This window comes from Filicampus tigris, chromosome 4 (genome assembly GCF_054856515.1).
Source record: "Filicampus tigris isolate MCC_2025a chromosome 4, RoL_Ftig_1.0, whole genome shotgun sequence".
Lineage (NCBI taxonomy): Eukaryota > Metazoa > Chordata > Actinopteri > Syngnathiformes > Syngnathidae > Filicampus > Filicampus tigris.
This window is the reverse complement of record NC_141220.1, coordinates 19264203-19282833: the sequence shown is the minus strand read 5'-3', so window position 1 is coordinate 19282833 and position 18631 is coordinate 19264203. Positions and strand designations below refer to the sequence as shown.

Below are 18631 nucleotides of genomic sequence, written 5' to 3'. Positions count from 1 at the left end.
ACTTAAACAGTACCTGGATGCTATCCTGCCCAACTCTAAAAGACAGAGGCAGACTTCTCGAGGCTGCTTGTGGAGAACTTTAGAAGAAAAGCAGTGTTAGGTTGTGGTCATCAGACAATATATTATCCAGAGTCTGGCTAATAGTAACAAGCAGTGAATGAAGATGAATAAAAAGTGCAAAGGAACACACACACGATACTGCACAATGGTAGCAAAATCACCAGCATGCTAACATGCTCAAACCAATAATGTGAGAGTTTCTAGGTATCGGTAATACCGGTAATGTGCTAACATGATGACATTTGAGCACTTTGAATGCCACGACCTTCTAAATCCAGTATAAAATTAAAAAAAAAAAAAAAAATCCATTCCAAGCCGAGTTCATGATGATGATGATAATGCATGAAAGTTAAAATGAATATGAATGATAATATACAAATATAACATAAATAATAGTTTATCAACCAGTGGTCATGATTTTTGTGATTGTTAATGGAGTAGTAGGCTAACGTTGCATCTTTTGAGCTATTCTGCTCACATACCTCATCCATTCTTATTTTCTCAGCGTCAAAAGCTAAACAAAATGAGTATTGTTTTTTAATGAAGTAGATACAGTATTACAGCAGACAGTGACACAAGTACAGTGTAGTGCATGTGACTAGTGGTGGGAGCGGGATTTTGGGTTTTGGGGGTGTCAAATACTTCAAATTTTAAAAGGAGGGGGAAAAATTCATTCGAATCAGAACTGATAATGAGATCATAAAAAAAAAATCTTCAGCACTCTCCATGCACTACCTCCCGCTAAGTTCTCCTATCTGCCATCATTGAAGCTGTCATTTTTTTGATTTTCATTTTGCATTGTGAGCATAGTTGGATAACAGTTGCAAACAAACAAACATGACAAACATGAATAGCATTATTCTCGCTAGTACAAGTGTGACCACTGTAATCTGACAGGCCACCTTGAATTTACTTGGCTGGCTTGAGGTTTTCCAAGCAAGATTGAGAAGCATGGTGAGGTCAAAAAAGCAATTTGTCTAAGTGCTCCATTATGAACGTGACCTTACACTACACTAGAACATTTAAGACTGAAAGTGATAGTGTGGCAGCAGCATACGTTTTAGTTTTGTTTTGCTGACAAGGTACTTTTTTGCCTTGTAACCAACTATGTATTATACCATTAAGTTAAGCTACCAGTCGGGTTGGGCTGGCCCACACTACTCCACTGCATGTGACTCACACCACGACATGCATTACACAAACTTTGGCACGGTAGCAAACCTGGTGTTGTTGAACTGACAAATTCCTTTCAGAGAAAGAAGGGGGGAAAAAAGAAAGAGACAGTTGTCAGCTGCTCAGTGTTATGAGGGCGTTCACTGAGCGGATGGCTCAATAAGTGTGAAACGTGGCCTTCAAAAATGATTAGCATAGCTTGAATTGCTCCAGCAGCTATTTGTGAGGAAACTGATGATTACGTAAATATTCTTGGTATTTATGAAACTTTATTCTTGGTATTTATGAAACTTGGTATTTATGAAACTCATATGTCGTACATCTGACCGCATTTCATCACAGACGTTGACCTAAGATATCCTTCTAACCGGAGTGCGGATTCTGCCCGGATGGATGCCCATTTTGGGTAATGAGGATGATGACTTTTTTAAAAAGGACGGACTAAGCAAGGACGGAAGTGGGTTTTCGTCCGTCCTTGTAATCGTCCCTAACCAGGTCAAGTAGAAACTGATATGTTGTGTTGGGTTCTTTTGAAAAGAAAGACCACTGTTCTCTTCTGCGATACCACAGAGCTGCTTTTATTAACTGCCTGTACAACACTGTAGAGTCCTTTTTATTCTTTTCATGTGCGTTCCCTGCAGTAACATTGTACTCACAGGCATAGTCTGCCCTCTAGTGGTTCAACACATGTAATACCATAAATTACGCCACAGGACACCCATTTCACTGATGAGGAAAAAGATGGATCGCAATTGTGTTTTATCCCTTTGCATGCGAAGTATGTCCTTGTCTGGGAAAATTACACAATAACACAATAAAAACAATAACACAATAAAAACTGAAAACCTCACGATACTTCCGGCCGGTAAGTGGAAGTGAATAGAAAATTAGCCAGCTCATGAGCTAACAATAATGTTTATTGATTTATGAAAACTCTGTCATTAGCATCTCTCCCATGGCGTCATGCAGGGACGATTTATGTATTTTTAGTTTTTCTGGGGTGCAGGAGGGGGACGGATTGAGAAAATGTAAGGACGGAAGCGCTTTAAAAGGATGAGGACAGACGGGGTCGGAGGACGATTATTTTTATGAACAAAGACAGAGGGACGATGACGGAAGGGTGCCCAGGTCGCGGACGGAGGACGAACCGGCAAAATAGGGTAAAGTGCGCATCTCTGCTTCTAACACGACAGAGAATACTGAGATAACAGGAGCAGGAAGGACAACTGTGCCTACTCTTGGCTGAGGAAAACATTTGCATAGTGTTGGCCTACTTTTTGAACACTCCTCCGCCTGTGCTTTTGTTTGTACTGTGAATGCAGCGAGCCGAGTATTCACACTAATATTAGTATGCATGGCAGAAAATATTAACTAAAACGAAATAACTACCAGTAAAACGTACATTGAAAAAAAAACCAACAAAAAAAACGCTTAAAGACGAAGTCAACCCCAAAAAATTATTTGCCGTAACATGTTCTATGCGCCTTCACTAATCTAAACCTGGTATTCTGATCAATATTGCGTTTCTGAAATATGAGTTAAGCAGCAAAATGCACCCCTTTTTCGCCGTCTCAGGGGGCGGCCATTTTGTCACTTCTGTCGACTGAAAATGACATCACAGTTTCTCAGGGCTCAGGCAACAACCAACCGGTAACCGGTTTTCTGAAGCTGAGACATGACGTTCGGTAATTTCATTGGTCAGATGTGACGAGACTATGGCGACTATTAACGGCTTGAAGCTTATCAGTAAAAATTCATACATAAACCGCATCACACTAAATGCCGCAGGGTTCAATGTTTGGTGATAAAAGTAGCAGCTTATAGTCGGTAAATTACTCAAAGGAAGAAAAAAACAAAAACAACCACTAAAATTAATACTAAAACAAAAAAATTAAATTGAAGCATTTTCTAAAAAAATAATACAAATAAAAGCAAATCGAAACTAACAAAACCACCTTAAAAACTGAAATTGAAAAAGCTGAATTTAAAAAACAAAAGTCACAACAAAATCTAAACTAACTGGAAGGAATAATTAAAAACTATTATAAACATGGATCATGGTTATTTAAAAAAAAAAAAAAAAACTCATGGCACTGCCAGAAACACTAAGAATCAAATCGGATTGCTGTAATGGGGTCATATTACCATATGACCAGTATGTTACCTTAAAACACAGAAAAGCTTCATTTTGAGGAGATCATTTTAGTTTTACTTATTTGGCTTTTCTGTCTGGCAACAGTCCATTAGGGCAATCACATTCCATTTCAGCATCATTTTAAAAGTGTTTTATTTGAGAAATATTTTTCACATGAGTTCTGTTCACTGGTTGCCAGTGTTATTATCACCACCACATTGTACAAGCAAAGCCATTAAAACGTACACTCACCTAAACCCTCAGATTCAAACAAACACGTTTCCCCCACGCCAACCTCACGACACCAAGACAGAAAGTTGGCTGTGTTGTCCCGGGCAAAGAAAGAGCCAGATGGCGCAGCCCGCCGGCATGGGATCCTCCGGTAAGGAATAACCTGGTTGAGACAAAAACAGGTGAGCAAAATGATCATTCCTGAAGAGGTGAATCTAAAACCCACAGTACACTGCAGCAACATGGACATGTACCAAAACCTTTCTCACCACCATTTCCTTCTCCATCTGCTAAGAGGCTCTCTTGTTTCAGCCCGGGATGGAGGACCTTTTTGCACACGGATCAATATGGGAGATGGCAGGTCAGAATAGTGGGGCTACTTTACCGAGCTCACCATGATTGGAGATCAGATGACACGCTCATGGCCCACAGCCCCCACACGGTCTCTTTGGGGAGATTTATGCGCCTTACTGTGGTTTTATACAGGATATGTGCGTCTGTGCTATGAGAAAAGGTGCAATGACATCATGCTGGAAATATGCAGGCTTTTGTGGGTATTTTTCTTTTCTGTCCAGGCTCTCCTTGAGCTGTTTTTGTCTGGAGGTCTTTAGTGTCCATGTAAATGTCCAATTGCTTTCCTGGAAAAATAACTGTGGCCACAATTTCATTTGATGTGTGAACTAACAATCTGTGTTTTTCTTTCTGTTGTGGCTTTCCCTATTCCCCACACCTTTACTGATGACTTCAAAGTATTTTTCTTGTAAACGTGACAAATATCTTAACTCTTTATTGTTGGGCCATTAAAATCATCTGCACAAACTAACATTAGGAAACTAGAATTACTCTCAGTAGAGCAGTGTTTCCCAACATTTATTAAAAAGGAAATCAACCCAAACATATTTTTTTCCAAGATTATGTTCCCAGCAGGCCCACGAGTTGAAACACTGCATTCAGAATGCCTTGTTTCGACTAGTGATCTTACATAGAACATATTCTTAAAAAAAAAATGTTTGGGTTGGCTTGCCCTTTAAACCATGGCAATTATTTTACGTTAAAAAAATCAGGGCAGACTGGCAAACAATAATGTCACAAAAGTATACGGTATCATGTATACTGAAATAATGACGCCTTTGTCTGTTTACTCAAAATGTTACTTACTCACTGTAAAACCTGGGCCTGTTTAGTTGATCTCAAAGCTATTACTGTATTCAGTTATATGAATGGCAATATGTGTATTCACAGGTTAATTGTATTGTCTACGATCTAGTACAGGGGTCGGCAACCTTTAACACTCAGAGCCATTTTGACCCGGTTTCCATGGAAAAGAAAACAGTGGGAGCCGCAAACACTTTTTGACATCTGAAATGAAGATGTGTGTGTGTGTGTATATATATATATATGCTCACTAATCAATGAAAATAAATAACCAAAACGACTGCCTGAATATTTATTTTACCTGGTTTAATGGGACTTCTGCTCCTGACCCTCTGCGCACAGCATCTGCAAATCAGGGCTGTAGGAAGTCACTTTCATCTTTATGCAGGACTGTAAGCTGCCGTCTTTTTTTGATGAGCCGATCTGAGCCGTGGCTGAATTATTACTATCACCATAAATGTCCATTTTATGCTTCATGTTTCAAATTCGATTCAATTAAAGTTAAATGTAAAGTCAATACTGTTATTCAAAACAACTTTGCAGATTCAATCTACCGTGACTGCCAGCACTTTCCTTCCGCCCATGCAGCCCGCATTTTGGGCTCGGATGACATCAATGTCGGATATATGCGACCTGGCGCGGTTCAGACTGCGGTCGCGTTGCAAAAAATCTGATCTAGGACCACATATGAAAGTGGACAAAAACAACATCCACTTCAATCGGACACTTATAATTTATTTTCCAAAGCCACGCAGAACCGCAACATAAGGATGAAATAGCCGCATTCGGCTCCGGAGCCGCAGGTTGCCGACCCCTGATCCAGTAGAACATAATTTCAATGTTCTGCCTGTCATTATACATCACTGGCATAAATAGATGAACAATGATACGTTATTTGTTCAATGATTAATTTTCAGGCCAGTTAAGACAAATATATGATGATCTCACACATTAGTGTAGTGTGGCATAGTGGTTGGAATCACTGCACAAACCTCCACCAAGGCTTATCTGTATTTGTGCCAACATTGTGGACAGTGGCAGTTTCTGCAATCAGTAAGATGTAAGAGGTAGCCGGAGGATTAGCAGGACATCCACAGGACGTCTTGACTGTAAGGCGGTGTGGTAACCAGTACGATTTTACCCCAGTTTTTCTGTAGCAAGTTCATTTTCAGCTTCACAGAGAATGACATACAACATTAGGATGGGATGAATAGTGCTCTACAATTATTTTGAGGCTGGATAATCAGTTCAGTTAATCAAATGACAAAAGCAGAAAATACATTTCTTTCCTCTGACCGTATTCTTATCCAGCGTCCCCCCAAAATGAAAGACGTTCTAACTCGCTACGAGTACCACTCATCCACAAAAGTTTCATGGTGCAGTTTTGGGTTAACTAAAAGTGATCAAAAAAACGCTCGTGCTTTTGTGCTTGCTGGAGCTATGAACTGCTGTATATTCCCAACACGTCTGCCTTCACATCTGTACCTACTCAACCTTCAGCCCGTGTGACTGCAATAAAATTCAAAAGATAATGATGTGGTTGCAGTGAGCATACCCCATGGTGGTAATATGGCAAGAAAGAAATATCATCCTCCTTTTTCATGATATGCAAGCAAGACCCGTGGGGAGAATGGCCAGACAGTAACTACAAAAGAGTTCTTTATAATTTATGTCCGCTGGAATCATTTAGTCCCACAAAATACGAGATTATAAAGCATCTTAATGGACATTTGCTTACTTGTGGTGTCGAATATTAAGTCCAAGTCCATCATGAGTTGAGGAAGCATTATTTGACTTAAATGGAACCTGAAGAGCGTCGTGTACAATATTTGTAGCAGGCTTGGCCGATGTCATTGATTCTCCATGCCTCATTGCTCTCAGTGGGATAGCATTAAAAAGCACTCACGATGACACAGCAATTTCCCTGTACAACTGCGTAATGTAAACTTTTGTGATCAACTTTTTAGGTTGTCTGACAAGACCGTCTGCTGTCCCTTTCTGACTCACCAATGTGACCAATAGCATCTCTAGAGCGGGAGCTTCTGTCATCCCACGCTCTTGACCTCAAGCATTTCCTCACATCTATGCTGGGACCAGGAGACGCACCGTCATCGGCACGACCGTGGCCCACTGCAAACATCAACAACTCGCACTAAACTGCCGACAAAGGACTCTTGTGCTTCCCATTTGCCCTCTAAACAGAAACTCGAGCAGATCTTTTTTTTTTTCCTCCCTCAAACAGAAGCATGTAATCGCTCCAGCGCGACACGTCTGGTCAAATATCACAAATGACTGACATGCATCGCACATTTTTTAAAAAAATATAATTTGTCTTGGATAGTATTAATTTTGCGTCTTGACAGATTTGCCTCTGAAGGCATAATGTCGAGTTGCGCCCTTTCAAATTTGGCATGGACAACTGAAAAATCATATGATCGCAGTAAATCTGCATTAGGGATGGGGAACAGCATTTTTCTTTCTTTTTTCATCGACCATATTCACTGTTTGAACAAAGACATCCAACAAAAGACGCTTCTATTGAGCTTATTGAGTGAAACCTAATAGGTAGCACATCTCTGTCTTTGGACTTATGGGAGTCAATAAACCCCGACTGCTGCTGTCCTGAAGCAATCTGTGTTTAATCAATTACATTAGAAAAGGGAGTGCTAACTCATGACGTGTGGGGAGAGTTAATTTGTCTGCTAAACTAAAAGCAACAGGTTGGCAATATAAGAGAAAAAAAATACATCACAAATCTGGATTTTGGAAGTGATTGTAATCTTCTTGTTTCCTATCTTTGTCAGGTCTTTGACCTCTCTATTAGCATTGTCATTACCATATCAGACTAATGTAATAGTGACAGTTCCCAGTTTTTACTACCTTTCTGTTGTTGGGAGCAGGCAGGTCTCCACTGTTTTGCCTGAACTTCTCCTGCAGCGTCTCAGCCAGCTGGCACAGGAGGAAGCCGTTGTCTAAGCGTTCCATGAAACTCTCAGCGGTAATTTCCAGGCCTGATCAGGTGACATATAAATAGGGAGAATCCAGCACCAGGAAATTCATCATCAAAACGTCAATACGTATGAAAGTCCCATTGAGACGCAAGAAACGACTCTGGAGACAACGCAACACACCTGGTTGAGCCAGGCTTGTGTGGCTCATTATGTTCCAACTTACAAAAGTTGCTTCATTACGAGGGTGGCTAAGGTATAAGTCAAAGCAAAGTGGAAATGTGTACCTGCACAGGGAAGCTAATTATGCTGCAAGCTAAGTAGAGATACTGCAGATTGGCAATCGAAATATGGTGTCCAATTAACTGACTTCCAGCAATTCATTCTTTCTCAGTGAGATCATTGTGAAATAGGAGGTGGTGGCAAGGGGGTGTCTGTGGAAAGAAACCGGAGATTTTTTTTTTTTTTCATCCCTTTCTGTTTCTTATAGCAGGAGGGGTCTGGGGGTTCACAGCATTTAATGAGTTCCAAATGTTGTATTGCGCCCAGAAAAAGAGATTCCTATCTTGAGAAATACTCAGTGAGCTCCCAACTTAGAGTATACGCACATGCTCCCTTCAACTCCTGCTGCGTGAGGACAATTTATTCCAGAGAGACTTTAAAGAAGTATTTCATTTTGGCTCCTCTGTCCTATAAATGTCTCTGTCTCCCATCACCACATGACTCATCAATACAACCTAGTGTCCTCCTCCCACTCAAACGGTAGACTTTTTTTTCCATACTTCTCCTCCCACCTAAACTCTGCTTAGCATAACAGCCCCTTCAGGAGCTTTTCATGTGCTCAACCTCGAGAAGACAGCTTAAACTAATAATATTACTTTTTAATGGCAACCCTAATGGCTGCTTCTAGCTCAGCTGGTTCCAATGCACCTGCAAAGAGAAGTTCACACGCAGCCACATCCACAGAAAAAGAGAATGTAAGGATGAAATCTATCTATCTATACTACAGCCAATGTAATCATAAAAAAAAAAACAACAACAACAAAAAACACAAACACAAGACCATCTTGATTATGTGGGTACCAGTAATCATAACGAAAATATGTTCCGTTAACCGGACTACTTTCTAATGTAGCGTGTGCAACAACACGCACGCTGTGCCATAGAGATTCTTTGGATACACTCCACAAACATGGCAGACATAACATACTGAAGATATACTGCAGACATGCTGACTGATTTGCAACAGAACCTCTCAAGTAGAATGCCCCTGAAGTCATACCATTCACCGAGAATACTAGCCAAATTTTCTGATACTTTGACGTCAGCATATCTCACTACGCTACACCTCAGTTCAGTGAGCATCAAAAGATTAACTAGGCTTTTTTAACACTACTCTAAACTACTCGAATGCCGGACGACGGAGGGGTACACACACTGCAGACGGATGCTCATTTTTTAGTAAAATGCCCTGCTCTGGAAATTGGATATCATTTACTGTTGAGAAGCTGACGAGTATTACGAACATTTGGACAATTTTGAATTACAAAAGGTATCAAAATGATTGATCGATTATCAAAAATAATTATTGATTAATTTGCTAATTGATTAATCAATTAAACATTGGACCTCTAATGCAGCGGAAGTTGCAAAAAGCAATTCATACATACATTGTTGTCACTGTTGTTGTGATATCAATGTTAAAGAAGTTGTTTTTTTTTTTTAAGTTTTACGTTTTGCAGGTAAAAGCTGTTTAGCGTATCTTATGTTCGAAAATCTCTTTATAAAATTAAAAAAAATAAACATACTACATTACATTGCTTTTGAACAAAATTTCACCCTGTTTTTATGCAACCTTTTTGTTCCAGGACGTTTCCCTTTTCATCTTTATATTCCTGATGCTGAGGTTCTTTCTAATTGGTAAGAAAAAACAACAACTTTGCAGACTTCCCCATGCGTAGACTTCCCCATGCGTACATATTGAGTAATGTTACACATAAACGTGACAGACACTAATCAACTGTTTCATGTCTCATAATAGACAAACTCAGTCTACTCATTTTTCAAGTCTACACCTATTACTTACTATGAGGACATACCTGATTTAAATCAACTTAGAGCTACTAAGTTATTCATGCATTTGCTCTGTCAGTGCATAGCTGTTTAACAACAGCGCACGCAGTCATTTATTAGACAATAGTAAGCCTGCTACTGCGCTTCGACTACTCCTCCTCACTGCTAGCGCTGCATTATTTCTGAGCTGTAATGATGCTCATTATTCAATTAAGGCAAATCTATAGGAGATTATGTAAAGACTGGTGGTTCAGCTTTACTTAAATTTACAGTAATGCAACTGGAAGAGTTGATTTTGGGGGGTTTTTGAGGGTGAGCTATTTTTAAGTCAATTCACTTTCTATGCTAGCATTTTCACATGGGAACCTGACAATGACTTGAAAAAAAAAAAATGCACTCACCAAGCATATTGGTGAGCCAGAGGGCAAGGTCTTCCTTCATGGGCAACAAGCTGGCTTCATGTCGACTGGCCAGCCATTGGTGGTACTGCTGCATGTCTGTCAGCCCGGGGCTGCTTGGATGTTTGGGACTCAGGGAGCTGCACATTGTTCCCTATGGATAACCTAAGGCAGTGAGAGACAGAAGACAGGAAGCATGAACATCTGGAAAGGAAACTTCAGGCCTGTACGTATGCATTGGATCCGTTCTTATTTATTTATTTGATTGTTTATTCATTCATTTAATTTTGCAAAGGTCTCACATTTAATCTAGAATCATGGCGTGTGCTGTTGGTTGGCATGGATGTCCACATACACCAACTCCACACAATAGTGAGATCAAATACAAGAGTTGTATCAAAAATGTCTTCTTGACAAAGACAATAATGCTCAGTTTTGAGTGACACAACTACAACTCTAATACATTTCAGACAGTGAGTATCAATTGCCCATTATGTTACTGGATCTCATTAGAGTGTGTCTACTGAAATGGCCAGTAAGTACATGTGCGCATGTGTGCTTACTTTTTTTTTTCAGGTCAATAGTGTTCCACTCCCAAAAATATGTGATGTAAAACAAAACAGAACAACGAGGTTTTAACATGTGATTTGTGTGGGCGATGTTGTGATCCAACAGTTGGCCTGAAATTCCCACAAGGAACAGAGGTGCCTTGAATGAAAACAAGAGACAAAGGACTTTGTCTATGGGCCAAATAGCGGTGTGGTTTACAGTGCATCTGATGACATCAATAAATGACTGATAAGAAGCACATTAATACAGCTGGACCTCTTTTGCACAAACATCAGGAAAGCAAAACAAAAAAAAGTGTTTTCCATTCAGTCCACCGCGTGTAGTTTAAGTCACTTCAGCAGACGCTACAAGGCAGCAGGCCTTATTAATGCAGTCTGGCGAGGGTCTGTACTTGCCATCAATATTCAAAGCCATAATTACCTGTTCCTCAGCGCCTACGATGTGTTTCATTGACTAAACACAGCCTTCCGATATCTAGCTTTGCCCAGTGTTGAAAATCTTTTGCATTCTACTCCACAGGCGCTCCGGTTTCAAGTTGGGAATTCCACCACTACGACTCCTGGCATGGAGGAGGAGGTAACGCGGTTGTGCAGACATGATGACATTGTAAGGAATACTGAGCATGTTTTATTGAAGAATAACACATCAAAGGGTTTTTTACACGTTCCTATGTGCTTTTGGAGTATTTTCCCTAGTGCGTCATTTCCCTGTACTTTGACTACTGAGGCGCCCCTTTGCCACAAGCTGCTAAGAAAACAGCATGAATAGGATGAGTATGACGGGTGTACGCCATTTTCAAAAATATGATTTCAATTAAATTTATTTAATTATGTCAACCGATTAAATTATGGTCTTAGAACAATATTTTTTTTACTAAAATCATGTGATTTACTTAGGCAGTAAGTGGGCAAAAATAAAAGAAAATAAAAGAAAATGACACTGACAATTTGTGTTGAGTTAAATAAAACACGAAAACCAAATAGTTTTTGTATGACTTTAAAGAATATTATTGTGACTTACTGATAAAGTGTCATGTTTTATGACCACTTTTTGATAAAAAAAATAAATAAACAAAAAAAACAGGCAATTCCAAAGGATTTACAAGCTTTTCCTTGCAACTAATACGGGAATTGATTCAAATGTTTTTTTAATGTTACTTTAAAAAACACACACACACGCACACATGCACACAAAATCATCACACACTATAAAAACAGTTGGGTTAAAAATAACACAAGTTTGGGTCAAAAATGGACCGATCAACTAATTGGGTCAATTTGATCCACTTTCTTGTTGTTGTTTTGTACAAAACAGCCCAATTTTTTGGGCTTGTTTTGTACAAAACTACCAATTTTTGGTGTTGTTTTCTGCAATAACAACCTAGAAAATTGGGTCAAATATTGACCCAAGTAGTGGATCGGTCCATTTTTTACCCCAAATTGTGTTATTTTTAGTATTACTCTCCTGAACACTGTTGTTGTGGAAATCATCATGACAATGCACAATGAGTATTACTGTTCACTCAAATATAATAACACATATCAGCCCTCATCCTTGGTAAATGGCCTTTTACGCAAAGTTGAAGAGGAACTTTGTCAAAGAAGGAATGAGAGCCGTTTTCTCCGGTTTCCTCCCACATTCCAAAAACATGCTTGGTAAGTTGATTGGACTCTCTAAATTGCCCCAAGGTGTGATTGTGAGTGCGGATGTTTGTCTCTGTGTGCCCTGCGATTGGCTGGCATCCAATTCAGGGTGACTGCCCGAAGACAGCTCGGATAGGCTCCAGCACCCTTGTGAGGATAAGCGGTATCGATAATGGATGGATGGATGGAATGAGAGCCTGCATATATGTTCCATACTGTGGACATCTCGGTATTGACATGGTACCGATGCCATGTTTTCTTCCTGGAGACAAGCTCGCCTTGACCTGTCTTTACATCCTAAACTCAGAGGGCGGTCAGCAGCAGCACACAGGTGCTACATTCCCACCAGCAACGAGGAGCAGACTGGCAGACAGAATGGGGGCAGTGGGACAAGTTCTCATGTCTCACAGCTTCATTCAAACAGGACCATTGTAAGCCACTCTGGTTGCTTTAGCATTGGATGGTGTCTCAGTCAGTGGGGCAAGTGGGCCGGTTGCCCACCCCATTCAGCAGAAAGCGCTTGTGTGAAGAGAGCTCGTAAATTTTGTTACATTGCGATGAGTGGTTTAATTGCAAAACATATAAACTTGTCTTATGATAATGATAGTACGTCTTCCTGAGGTTGCGTTTTTGAGTCCGGGTAATAAATGGGCATTATTTGAGCATTTTCTCATCAAAGTCAGCAAGGTGCAATAGTCAGATAGTCTGTAAAAGACTATTCGGACTGATTATCCTTGGTGGGTGGTGTGTTCAGAGTGATTTTTTTTCCCCACAGTGCTCTGCATGGAAAAACGTCAGATCCAATAATCGTACACATTAAACCTGTTTAATATTTATAATCACAAATCTTTAGGTGTGTGGTGAAAGTTCGGCTGAGCCATGGACAAAAAAGTGATACAGACATCTGGTTGTGAAGGGAGAAGACTTGCTATTGATGATATGCCAAGGCTCAATTGAAGAACGTTTGCTTCAAATCTCAGCCAGCCCAACTATTTCCCAGTTGTCATCGTCTCTTCAGCTATCTGTTAGATTTATTGAAACGCTATTTGCTAGTCAACGCTCCACTCCCGAAGGAAAATGAAAATGTTCAAGTTTAAGTAAAGAAGAGACACCACCGTGCGGTTTGGCATTCATCGTTTGCATCCGCGAATAAATACATACGGTTCTTCACCAGTAAAGACACCTTCAATTACCAATGAGTAACTTGCATAAAACTAATGCATATGATATGTTTCTACATTTGTAAGCATTACCGTGTGTAGCAATCGCAAACACCTGTGCCGATTTTTTTCCATCATCATGAATGGGTTCTCTCTCATTTACATAAAAAAGGTTGAAGATGTTAAAAATTAGAATGTGTGTACCCCGCTGACCCTCCTGATCATTCCTCTACTCTGTTAGGCAGTGGATGAAACTGGCAGCAACTAGCTACCCAGAAAAAAATAATCTGATCAATTCTGTTGCTCGACATTACTACGCCCACTAGCTAACACAAATTTTTCATGAAATGTTGTACTAAATTACACAGACTATTTGTTGACTACACTGTTGAGTACATTGCCACTGCTGGAGAAATTGTGAGTCAAAGCACATAACCTCAGTGGTTGATAACCCACCATGTAAAACATGCTACTGACCTCACTTAGCGATATCCCATCAATTGACATACTGTAGCTCGTTTGATTTATCAACATTTAGCTCAAAAGCCGCATTGTTCTCCAGAAATGTGACTTGAAATTTCATTGAGGTTTGAGCCGCATCTTCCTCTGGAAATATCTTTAAAAGAAACAACCAATTGTTGTTCTGGCCTGACACCACACTGCTGCCTGACCTCCTCAAGTGCAGGTCAAAAAACATACCAAACCTTGCCTCCCTCTTGGACTTTTTGTACGCATACAGTACATCCCACTAAACCTGCCAGCTACAGTTGTGCTTCCCAACGTCAGATTCCAGATCCAGATGTTGACTCAGGATTAGGAACAGAAGACCTGCACAATAACGGTCAAATACGGAAGATATAAATGTAAACATTCTTCAGACCGAGAGGCCTCATGACTGCCATGAAGGCACCATAACATACCGTGGCTGGCTGCAGATTGCTCCGGGAAAGACAAACGAAGAGGAATTTCAACAGCTGAATCAATTACAAAAAAAAATAAAAAATCAAGCTGGCTCTGTTGTTCTAACCCTTACTGCATGCCATGCCCTAGGATCTCACAAGAGATCTGGAGCAAGATTTGTACATTTCAACAGGGGGCGAAAGTTCACTGTGTTTCCATGTAAATGTTGCATGTGCCATGTATCAAATTGTATCACCTGCTGTATTTATCGGTCAACAACTACTTTAATTATGCTGAACTTGCAATAAGAGTGTTTGCCCACGACCCATAAAACCTCATCTGTGATCATGTGGCAGTTTGCCCTGTGTTAATTCATTTTAAAACAGGCTACATCAGGCCTTTATTAGACCATGTGCTTCACATACACTGTCAATAAATAACATTTTGGTTAGTCATCCTGTTATAAAACATATGAATATGCTCATATGGAAATTCCTACACCACACATGATTTGCTGCTGTGCCTGAATTCAGTTGAATAAATTGGCCCTTTAATCTGCTGCTACATTTTAAAACAGAAAATGAAAAACTATCTATTAATTCAACAGTGTTGATAAATGTCAAAAAGCCACATCTGATAATCCACCAGTTAGGGTGCAGGTTTAAGGCTGATAGAGTAATTACGACACAAATCCAAGAGTCCACCACCTAATTAAAACCATCCCCACAGTGGAATAGAGAAGTCGCCAATTATAATATATACAGCAATTGTCGGCTTTTAGCTGCCATCAAGTTACAATTTATTTAATCCTAACAGTTCGCTAAAACTTCCACTGACACTGAACATTAAATTCAAACAAGTTGGGAAGAGGAGTTAAGGCAAACAGTGCATGCAGTGTACAAAAAGGCTTGTGATCAGTGCTCACCCTCAGGGTTCAGCTGCTGGGTGCGCAACTTCCTCTCACTCGTCCTCTGAGCTGCCTCTTCCCACTTTTCATGCTTTTCACTGCCGTGCACCCTCCTACAGGTTACGCTGCAGAACTCGACTGGACCGGGAAGGTTTGCACAACGAGCTGGCTACACACACATGAATACACGTGCTCACACAGTTGATGGGAGGGAAGTTTGATCACCCCACCTCCCCTCACTAACATGCTGCCTCATTATGCCATATCTGGATTACATTCAATAGAACAGCTCGATAAAGTAGCCCATGCATAGTGTGCTCTTTCATCTGTGTGATGACTGGTAAAATGCGGAATCTTAAATGACGCACCCTTTTCAATTGTGCTTTGAAAATCATGGATTATTAATTATTATTATCATCATCACCACCATTAATAATAATTAGTTTTACTATTATTTCAACGAAATCAAAAGTTTCAGTAAACGAATAGAAGTGGTTTCAAATGTATAAAATTTCTATGTTGTGCGGCTTGTGTTACTGAAGGTATCAAGTAAGTATATAAAAGAAAACAATGCTGTACCAATCGAGATTAAAACCGCATTTGTTTTGGAGGAAGTTTACATGCGTTACCTCTCCATTGCGCATGCGCAAAACAGTTCAAGCGGCACATACAAAACAAGTAAAGGGATACAGTGGCGAATGGAACGTGAGTTTGTTTTATGAAGTCTTACTCTAAACTACTCATGTATACAACGCAATAACGTGTGTATTCAGAAGCGGAACTATTTTAAAGAGTGTAATTTACATGACGTTCGAACTCACCATGCTAGCTTTGTAGCTAGCCCGTCTGTGCCAGCTAGCGTGTAGCTTCGGTGGCACCGCGTTGGTCGTCGTAAGGAGAGAACATTTTGGGGCGAATTCTGCCGTCCTCCGTGGGAGTCAGAGCACCGAGGCAGCTCGCCGGTGCTCCTGTGTCCGCCAAGAGCGCCGCATGGAGGCGGCGCTGAAGAACTTGTCGAGTACGGTTGAGTTGCTGGCGGTGGCGGCGCGGAGCGGTGACGTGCGTTTGTGGGAGCGACGGTCTCTCTCTCGGGCATTTCACTGGGCCTGCTACTGCGAGCACCTTTTCTCTAAATTCCACCAAAACCCCAAAATACGAGGGATTATGGAAATACAACTGCAGCACACAAATAGCAGTTTGCGAGCTGTCTTTGCTGACTACACTGACCTCTCTTTTTTGGACCTGTCACAGTGCCAGCACTTGTTGCTGACAGGGCTGCTGAACAACCCTAATCTGACTCTCTCCATCATGAAGATACTCTTTGACAACCAAAAGCCGGCGCATGTCAAACCAGGAGAATATGAGGATGTCACTGGACTTTGCAGTCGCATCATTCAATGCAAATCTGCTCATAAAATCTTGAGTCCATTCACGGGTCAATCGGGAGCTGGTGCCGAAGTGCAGGCTGCCTTGTTGATGAAGAGCCTTCACGCCCTGCTGAGCCGAGACGGTGGAGCCTACCGGGCACAGAGTTTTCTTGACTCAGTCCTCCAGGGATGCAAAGGAGCAGAACATTTGTGTCTGGTTCTTGCTGCCGCTTTGCTGACTGGAGAAAACGCACATGCACAAACTGCTTCAGTGGATTTTATCCAGGACTGGCTCCAGCAAAAGCACAACCTGCTGCAACACATGTGCTTCACATTGCCTACATCTCTTCTTAAAGACTTGGCCAAAGAACATGTCAAATTTAGGGACATGTACTGTGCTGTTCTTAAAAAGTGGGCCGCAGATATGGAGTACTGCGTCAACGATGGCGAATGGGTGCAAAACGGCACAAGTCCCAAAGTGACTTTTCGGCAAGTGACTGAGCGCTTTGTGGTCCTGTTTGAGGCATGTCCCACTCTGAGAAGCACTGTCGAAAAAGAACTGAATGATTTGAGGATATCCAATGGAGATTTTGATGTCAGAGGACTAAGTGTATGGGCAGATCTCTTAGCAGAAATACGCAAGTGACAGTCGCAGCTTGATGGATAGTTTCAAAAATGTTGTCAAGTTCAGCATCTACTACTTATTTGTTGTAAATTCTCATAGAAATCACTCAGCATTGTTTTTGTTTCTCCTCTGTAAATCCACCCATTATCTGCTTATCCTCACAATGGTCATGTGAAAGATGGAATGATCATTGAATCAGAGAAACAAAGTGCTGAATGAGTTTAGAGAATGGGGGCAAAATAAAGCAATTTTAAAAAACTAAATGTTCAAGTGTCTAGTTTTCTTTGTCTGCTCATAAGATTAGTATTTCTTTTGCTGTATCTAATATGTCCACCATATTTATGTAATTTGGTACACCACAAATTATTGTAAGCAAAGCAAAAGTGGTAAACAATCTGCCATTCATTTTGGGAATTGCAGAACAAATGTACAAATTCAAACTAATCTATTTGGGGTGCAGATTGACAGGAATGACTGTTAAATAACAAATGTTTTCTATCTGTATGTGTGGCATCTAATAAATCTTTTAATAAAATCCTTTTATGTGTACCAGGCATAAGACAACCGAGACGTTCCTTTATTGTGGTGGCATGAGAAAAACTTCGAGAAAACTTTGTTTACACTAGAAAACTTAAGAGAGCTATTTATGTCTGAAGTTTTCATTTTACTTTAAAGAGGAATTCAAATCAAAGATGTTCTTTACAAGAATGTTCTATGCAGCCCTACTAGTTTAAAAACATTGTATTCTGATTAATATTGCTTTTGTGTAATATGAATTAAAGTGAAAAATTCACCTGTTTTTAATCCATCTCAGGGCGTGGCCTGTTGCCACTTGCTGTCGACTGAAAGTGACACCACAGTGCTTAAGGGCTCAGGTAATGACCAATGAGGGCTACTGGTGAATGAAATCCTCAAGTAATGCGAGTAACTCGTTAAAAAATGCCTGCGGCATTTTTTTCTGCCTCGGATACCCGCTTATTTAGTGTACATCGTTAGGAAAAAGAAGTCAAGCCAACCACAGCAACAATTGTTCATGCTGTAAATGACAGTATAACACTCTGCCAACGCGTTTATTCAAATAAACTTCACCTTACTAAGTCATTATTGTTATCAGCGCCGTGACGCGGCGTGATGGCTGACACTGACTTGACTCCTATTCCAGACTGTAGCTGGGTCTGCCGTCACAAACTGTTGCCACCGACATCAAAATCACAACATTGTCCTGAACTCAAGTTCAATTGCTACTTACGGATGCTCAAAAAAAAAAAAATTCGCTGACATTGTATT

General features: G+C 40.5%; 3 protein-coding genes across 7 annotated transcripts in view; 2 read left to right on the top strand and 1 right to left on the bottom strand.

The window, feature by feature from the left end:
• The window catches only part of gas2a (growth arrest-specific 2a), a 22556-nt gene extending 6123 nt beyond the window's left edge, over nt 1-16433 (bottom strand). Inside the window, exons 1-6 of one of the 2 annotated variants that reach the window (XM_086027283.1) lie at nt 16174-16433; nt 15371-15521; nt 10176-10337; nt 7634-7764; nt 3620-3761; nt 14-77 (exon numbers count right to left, since the gene is read on the bottom strand). In XM_086027283.1, coding sequence (XP_085883409.1) covers nt 14-77; nt 3620-3761; nt 7634-7764; nt 10176-10320 — 482 coding nt within the window. In that variant the 5' untranslated portion in view covers nt 10321-10337; nt 15371-15521; nt 16174-16433. Of the gene's footprint in view, nt 1-13; nt 78-3619; nt 3762-7633; nt 7765-10175; nt 10338-15370; nt 15522-15931; nt 15955-16173 lie in introns of those variants that run through there. The other variant, XM_086027284.1, reaches the window with a different exon arrangement.
• LOC147148817 (uncharacterized) overlaps nt 15907-18631 on the top strand; it is a 23122-nt gene continuing 20397 nt past the window's right edge. For 2 of the 4 annotated variants that reach the window (XR_015086378.1, XM_086027289.1), the window contains exons 1-2: nt 15907-16057; nt 18159-18219. Coding sequence is in view for 1 of the 4 variants with exons in the window: in XM_086027289.1 (XP_085883415.1) it covers nt 15923-16057; nt 18159-18219 (196 nt within the window). In the remaining 3 variants the exon portion in view is untranslated. The remainder of the gene's footprint in view (nt 16058-18158; nt 18220-18631) is intronic. The other 2 variants (XR_015086377.1, XR_015086376.1) reach the window with 1 other exon arrangement.
• On the top strand, nt 15983-17607 carry fancf (FA complementation group F). The gene is given in 1 exon segment (XM_086027281.1): nt 15983-17607. A coding segment is annotated over 1 exon segment (1044 nt). The 5' UTR covers nt 15983-16342; the 3' UTR covers nt 17387-17607.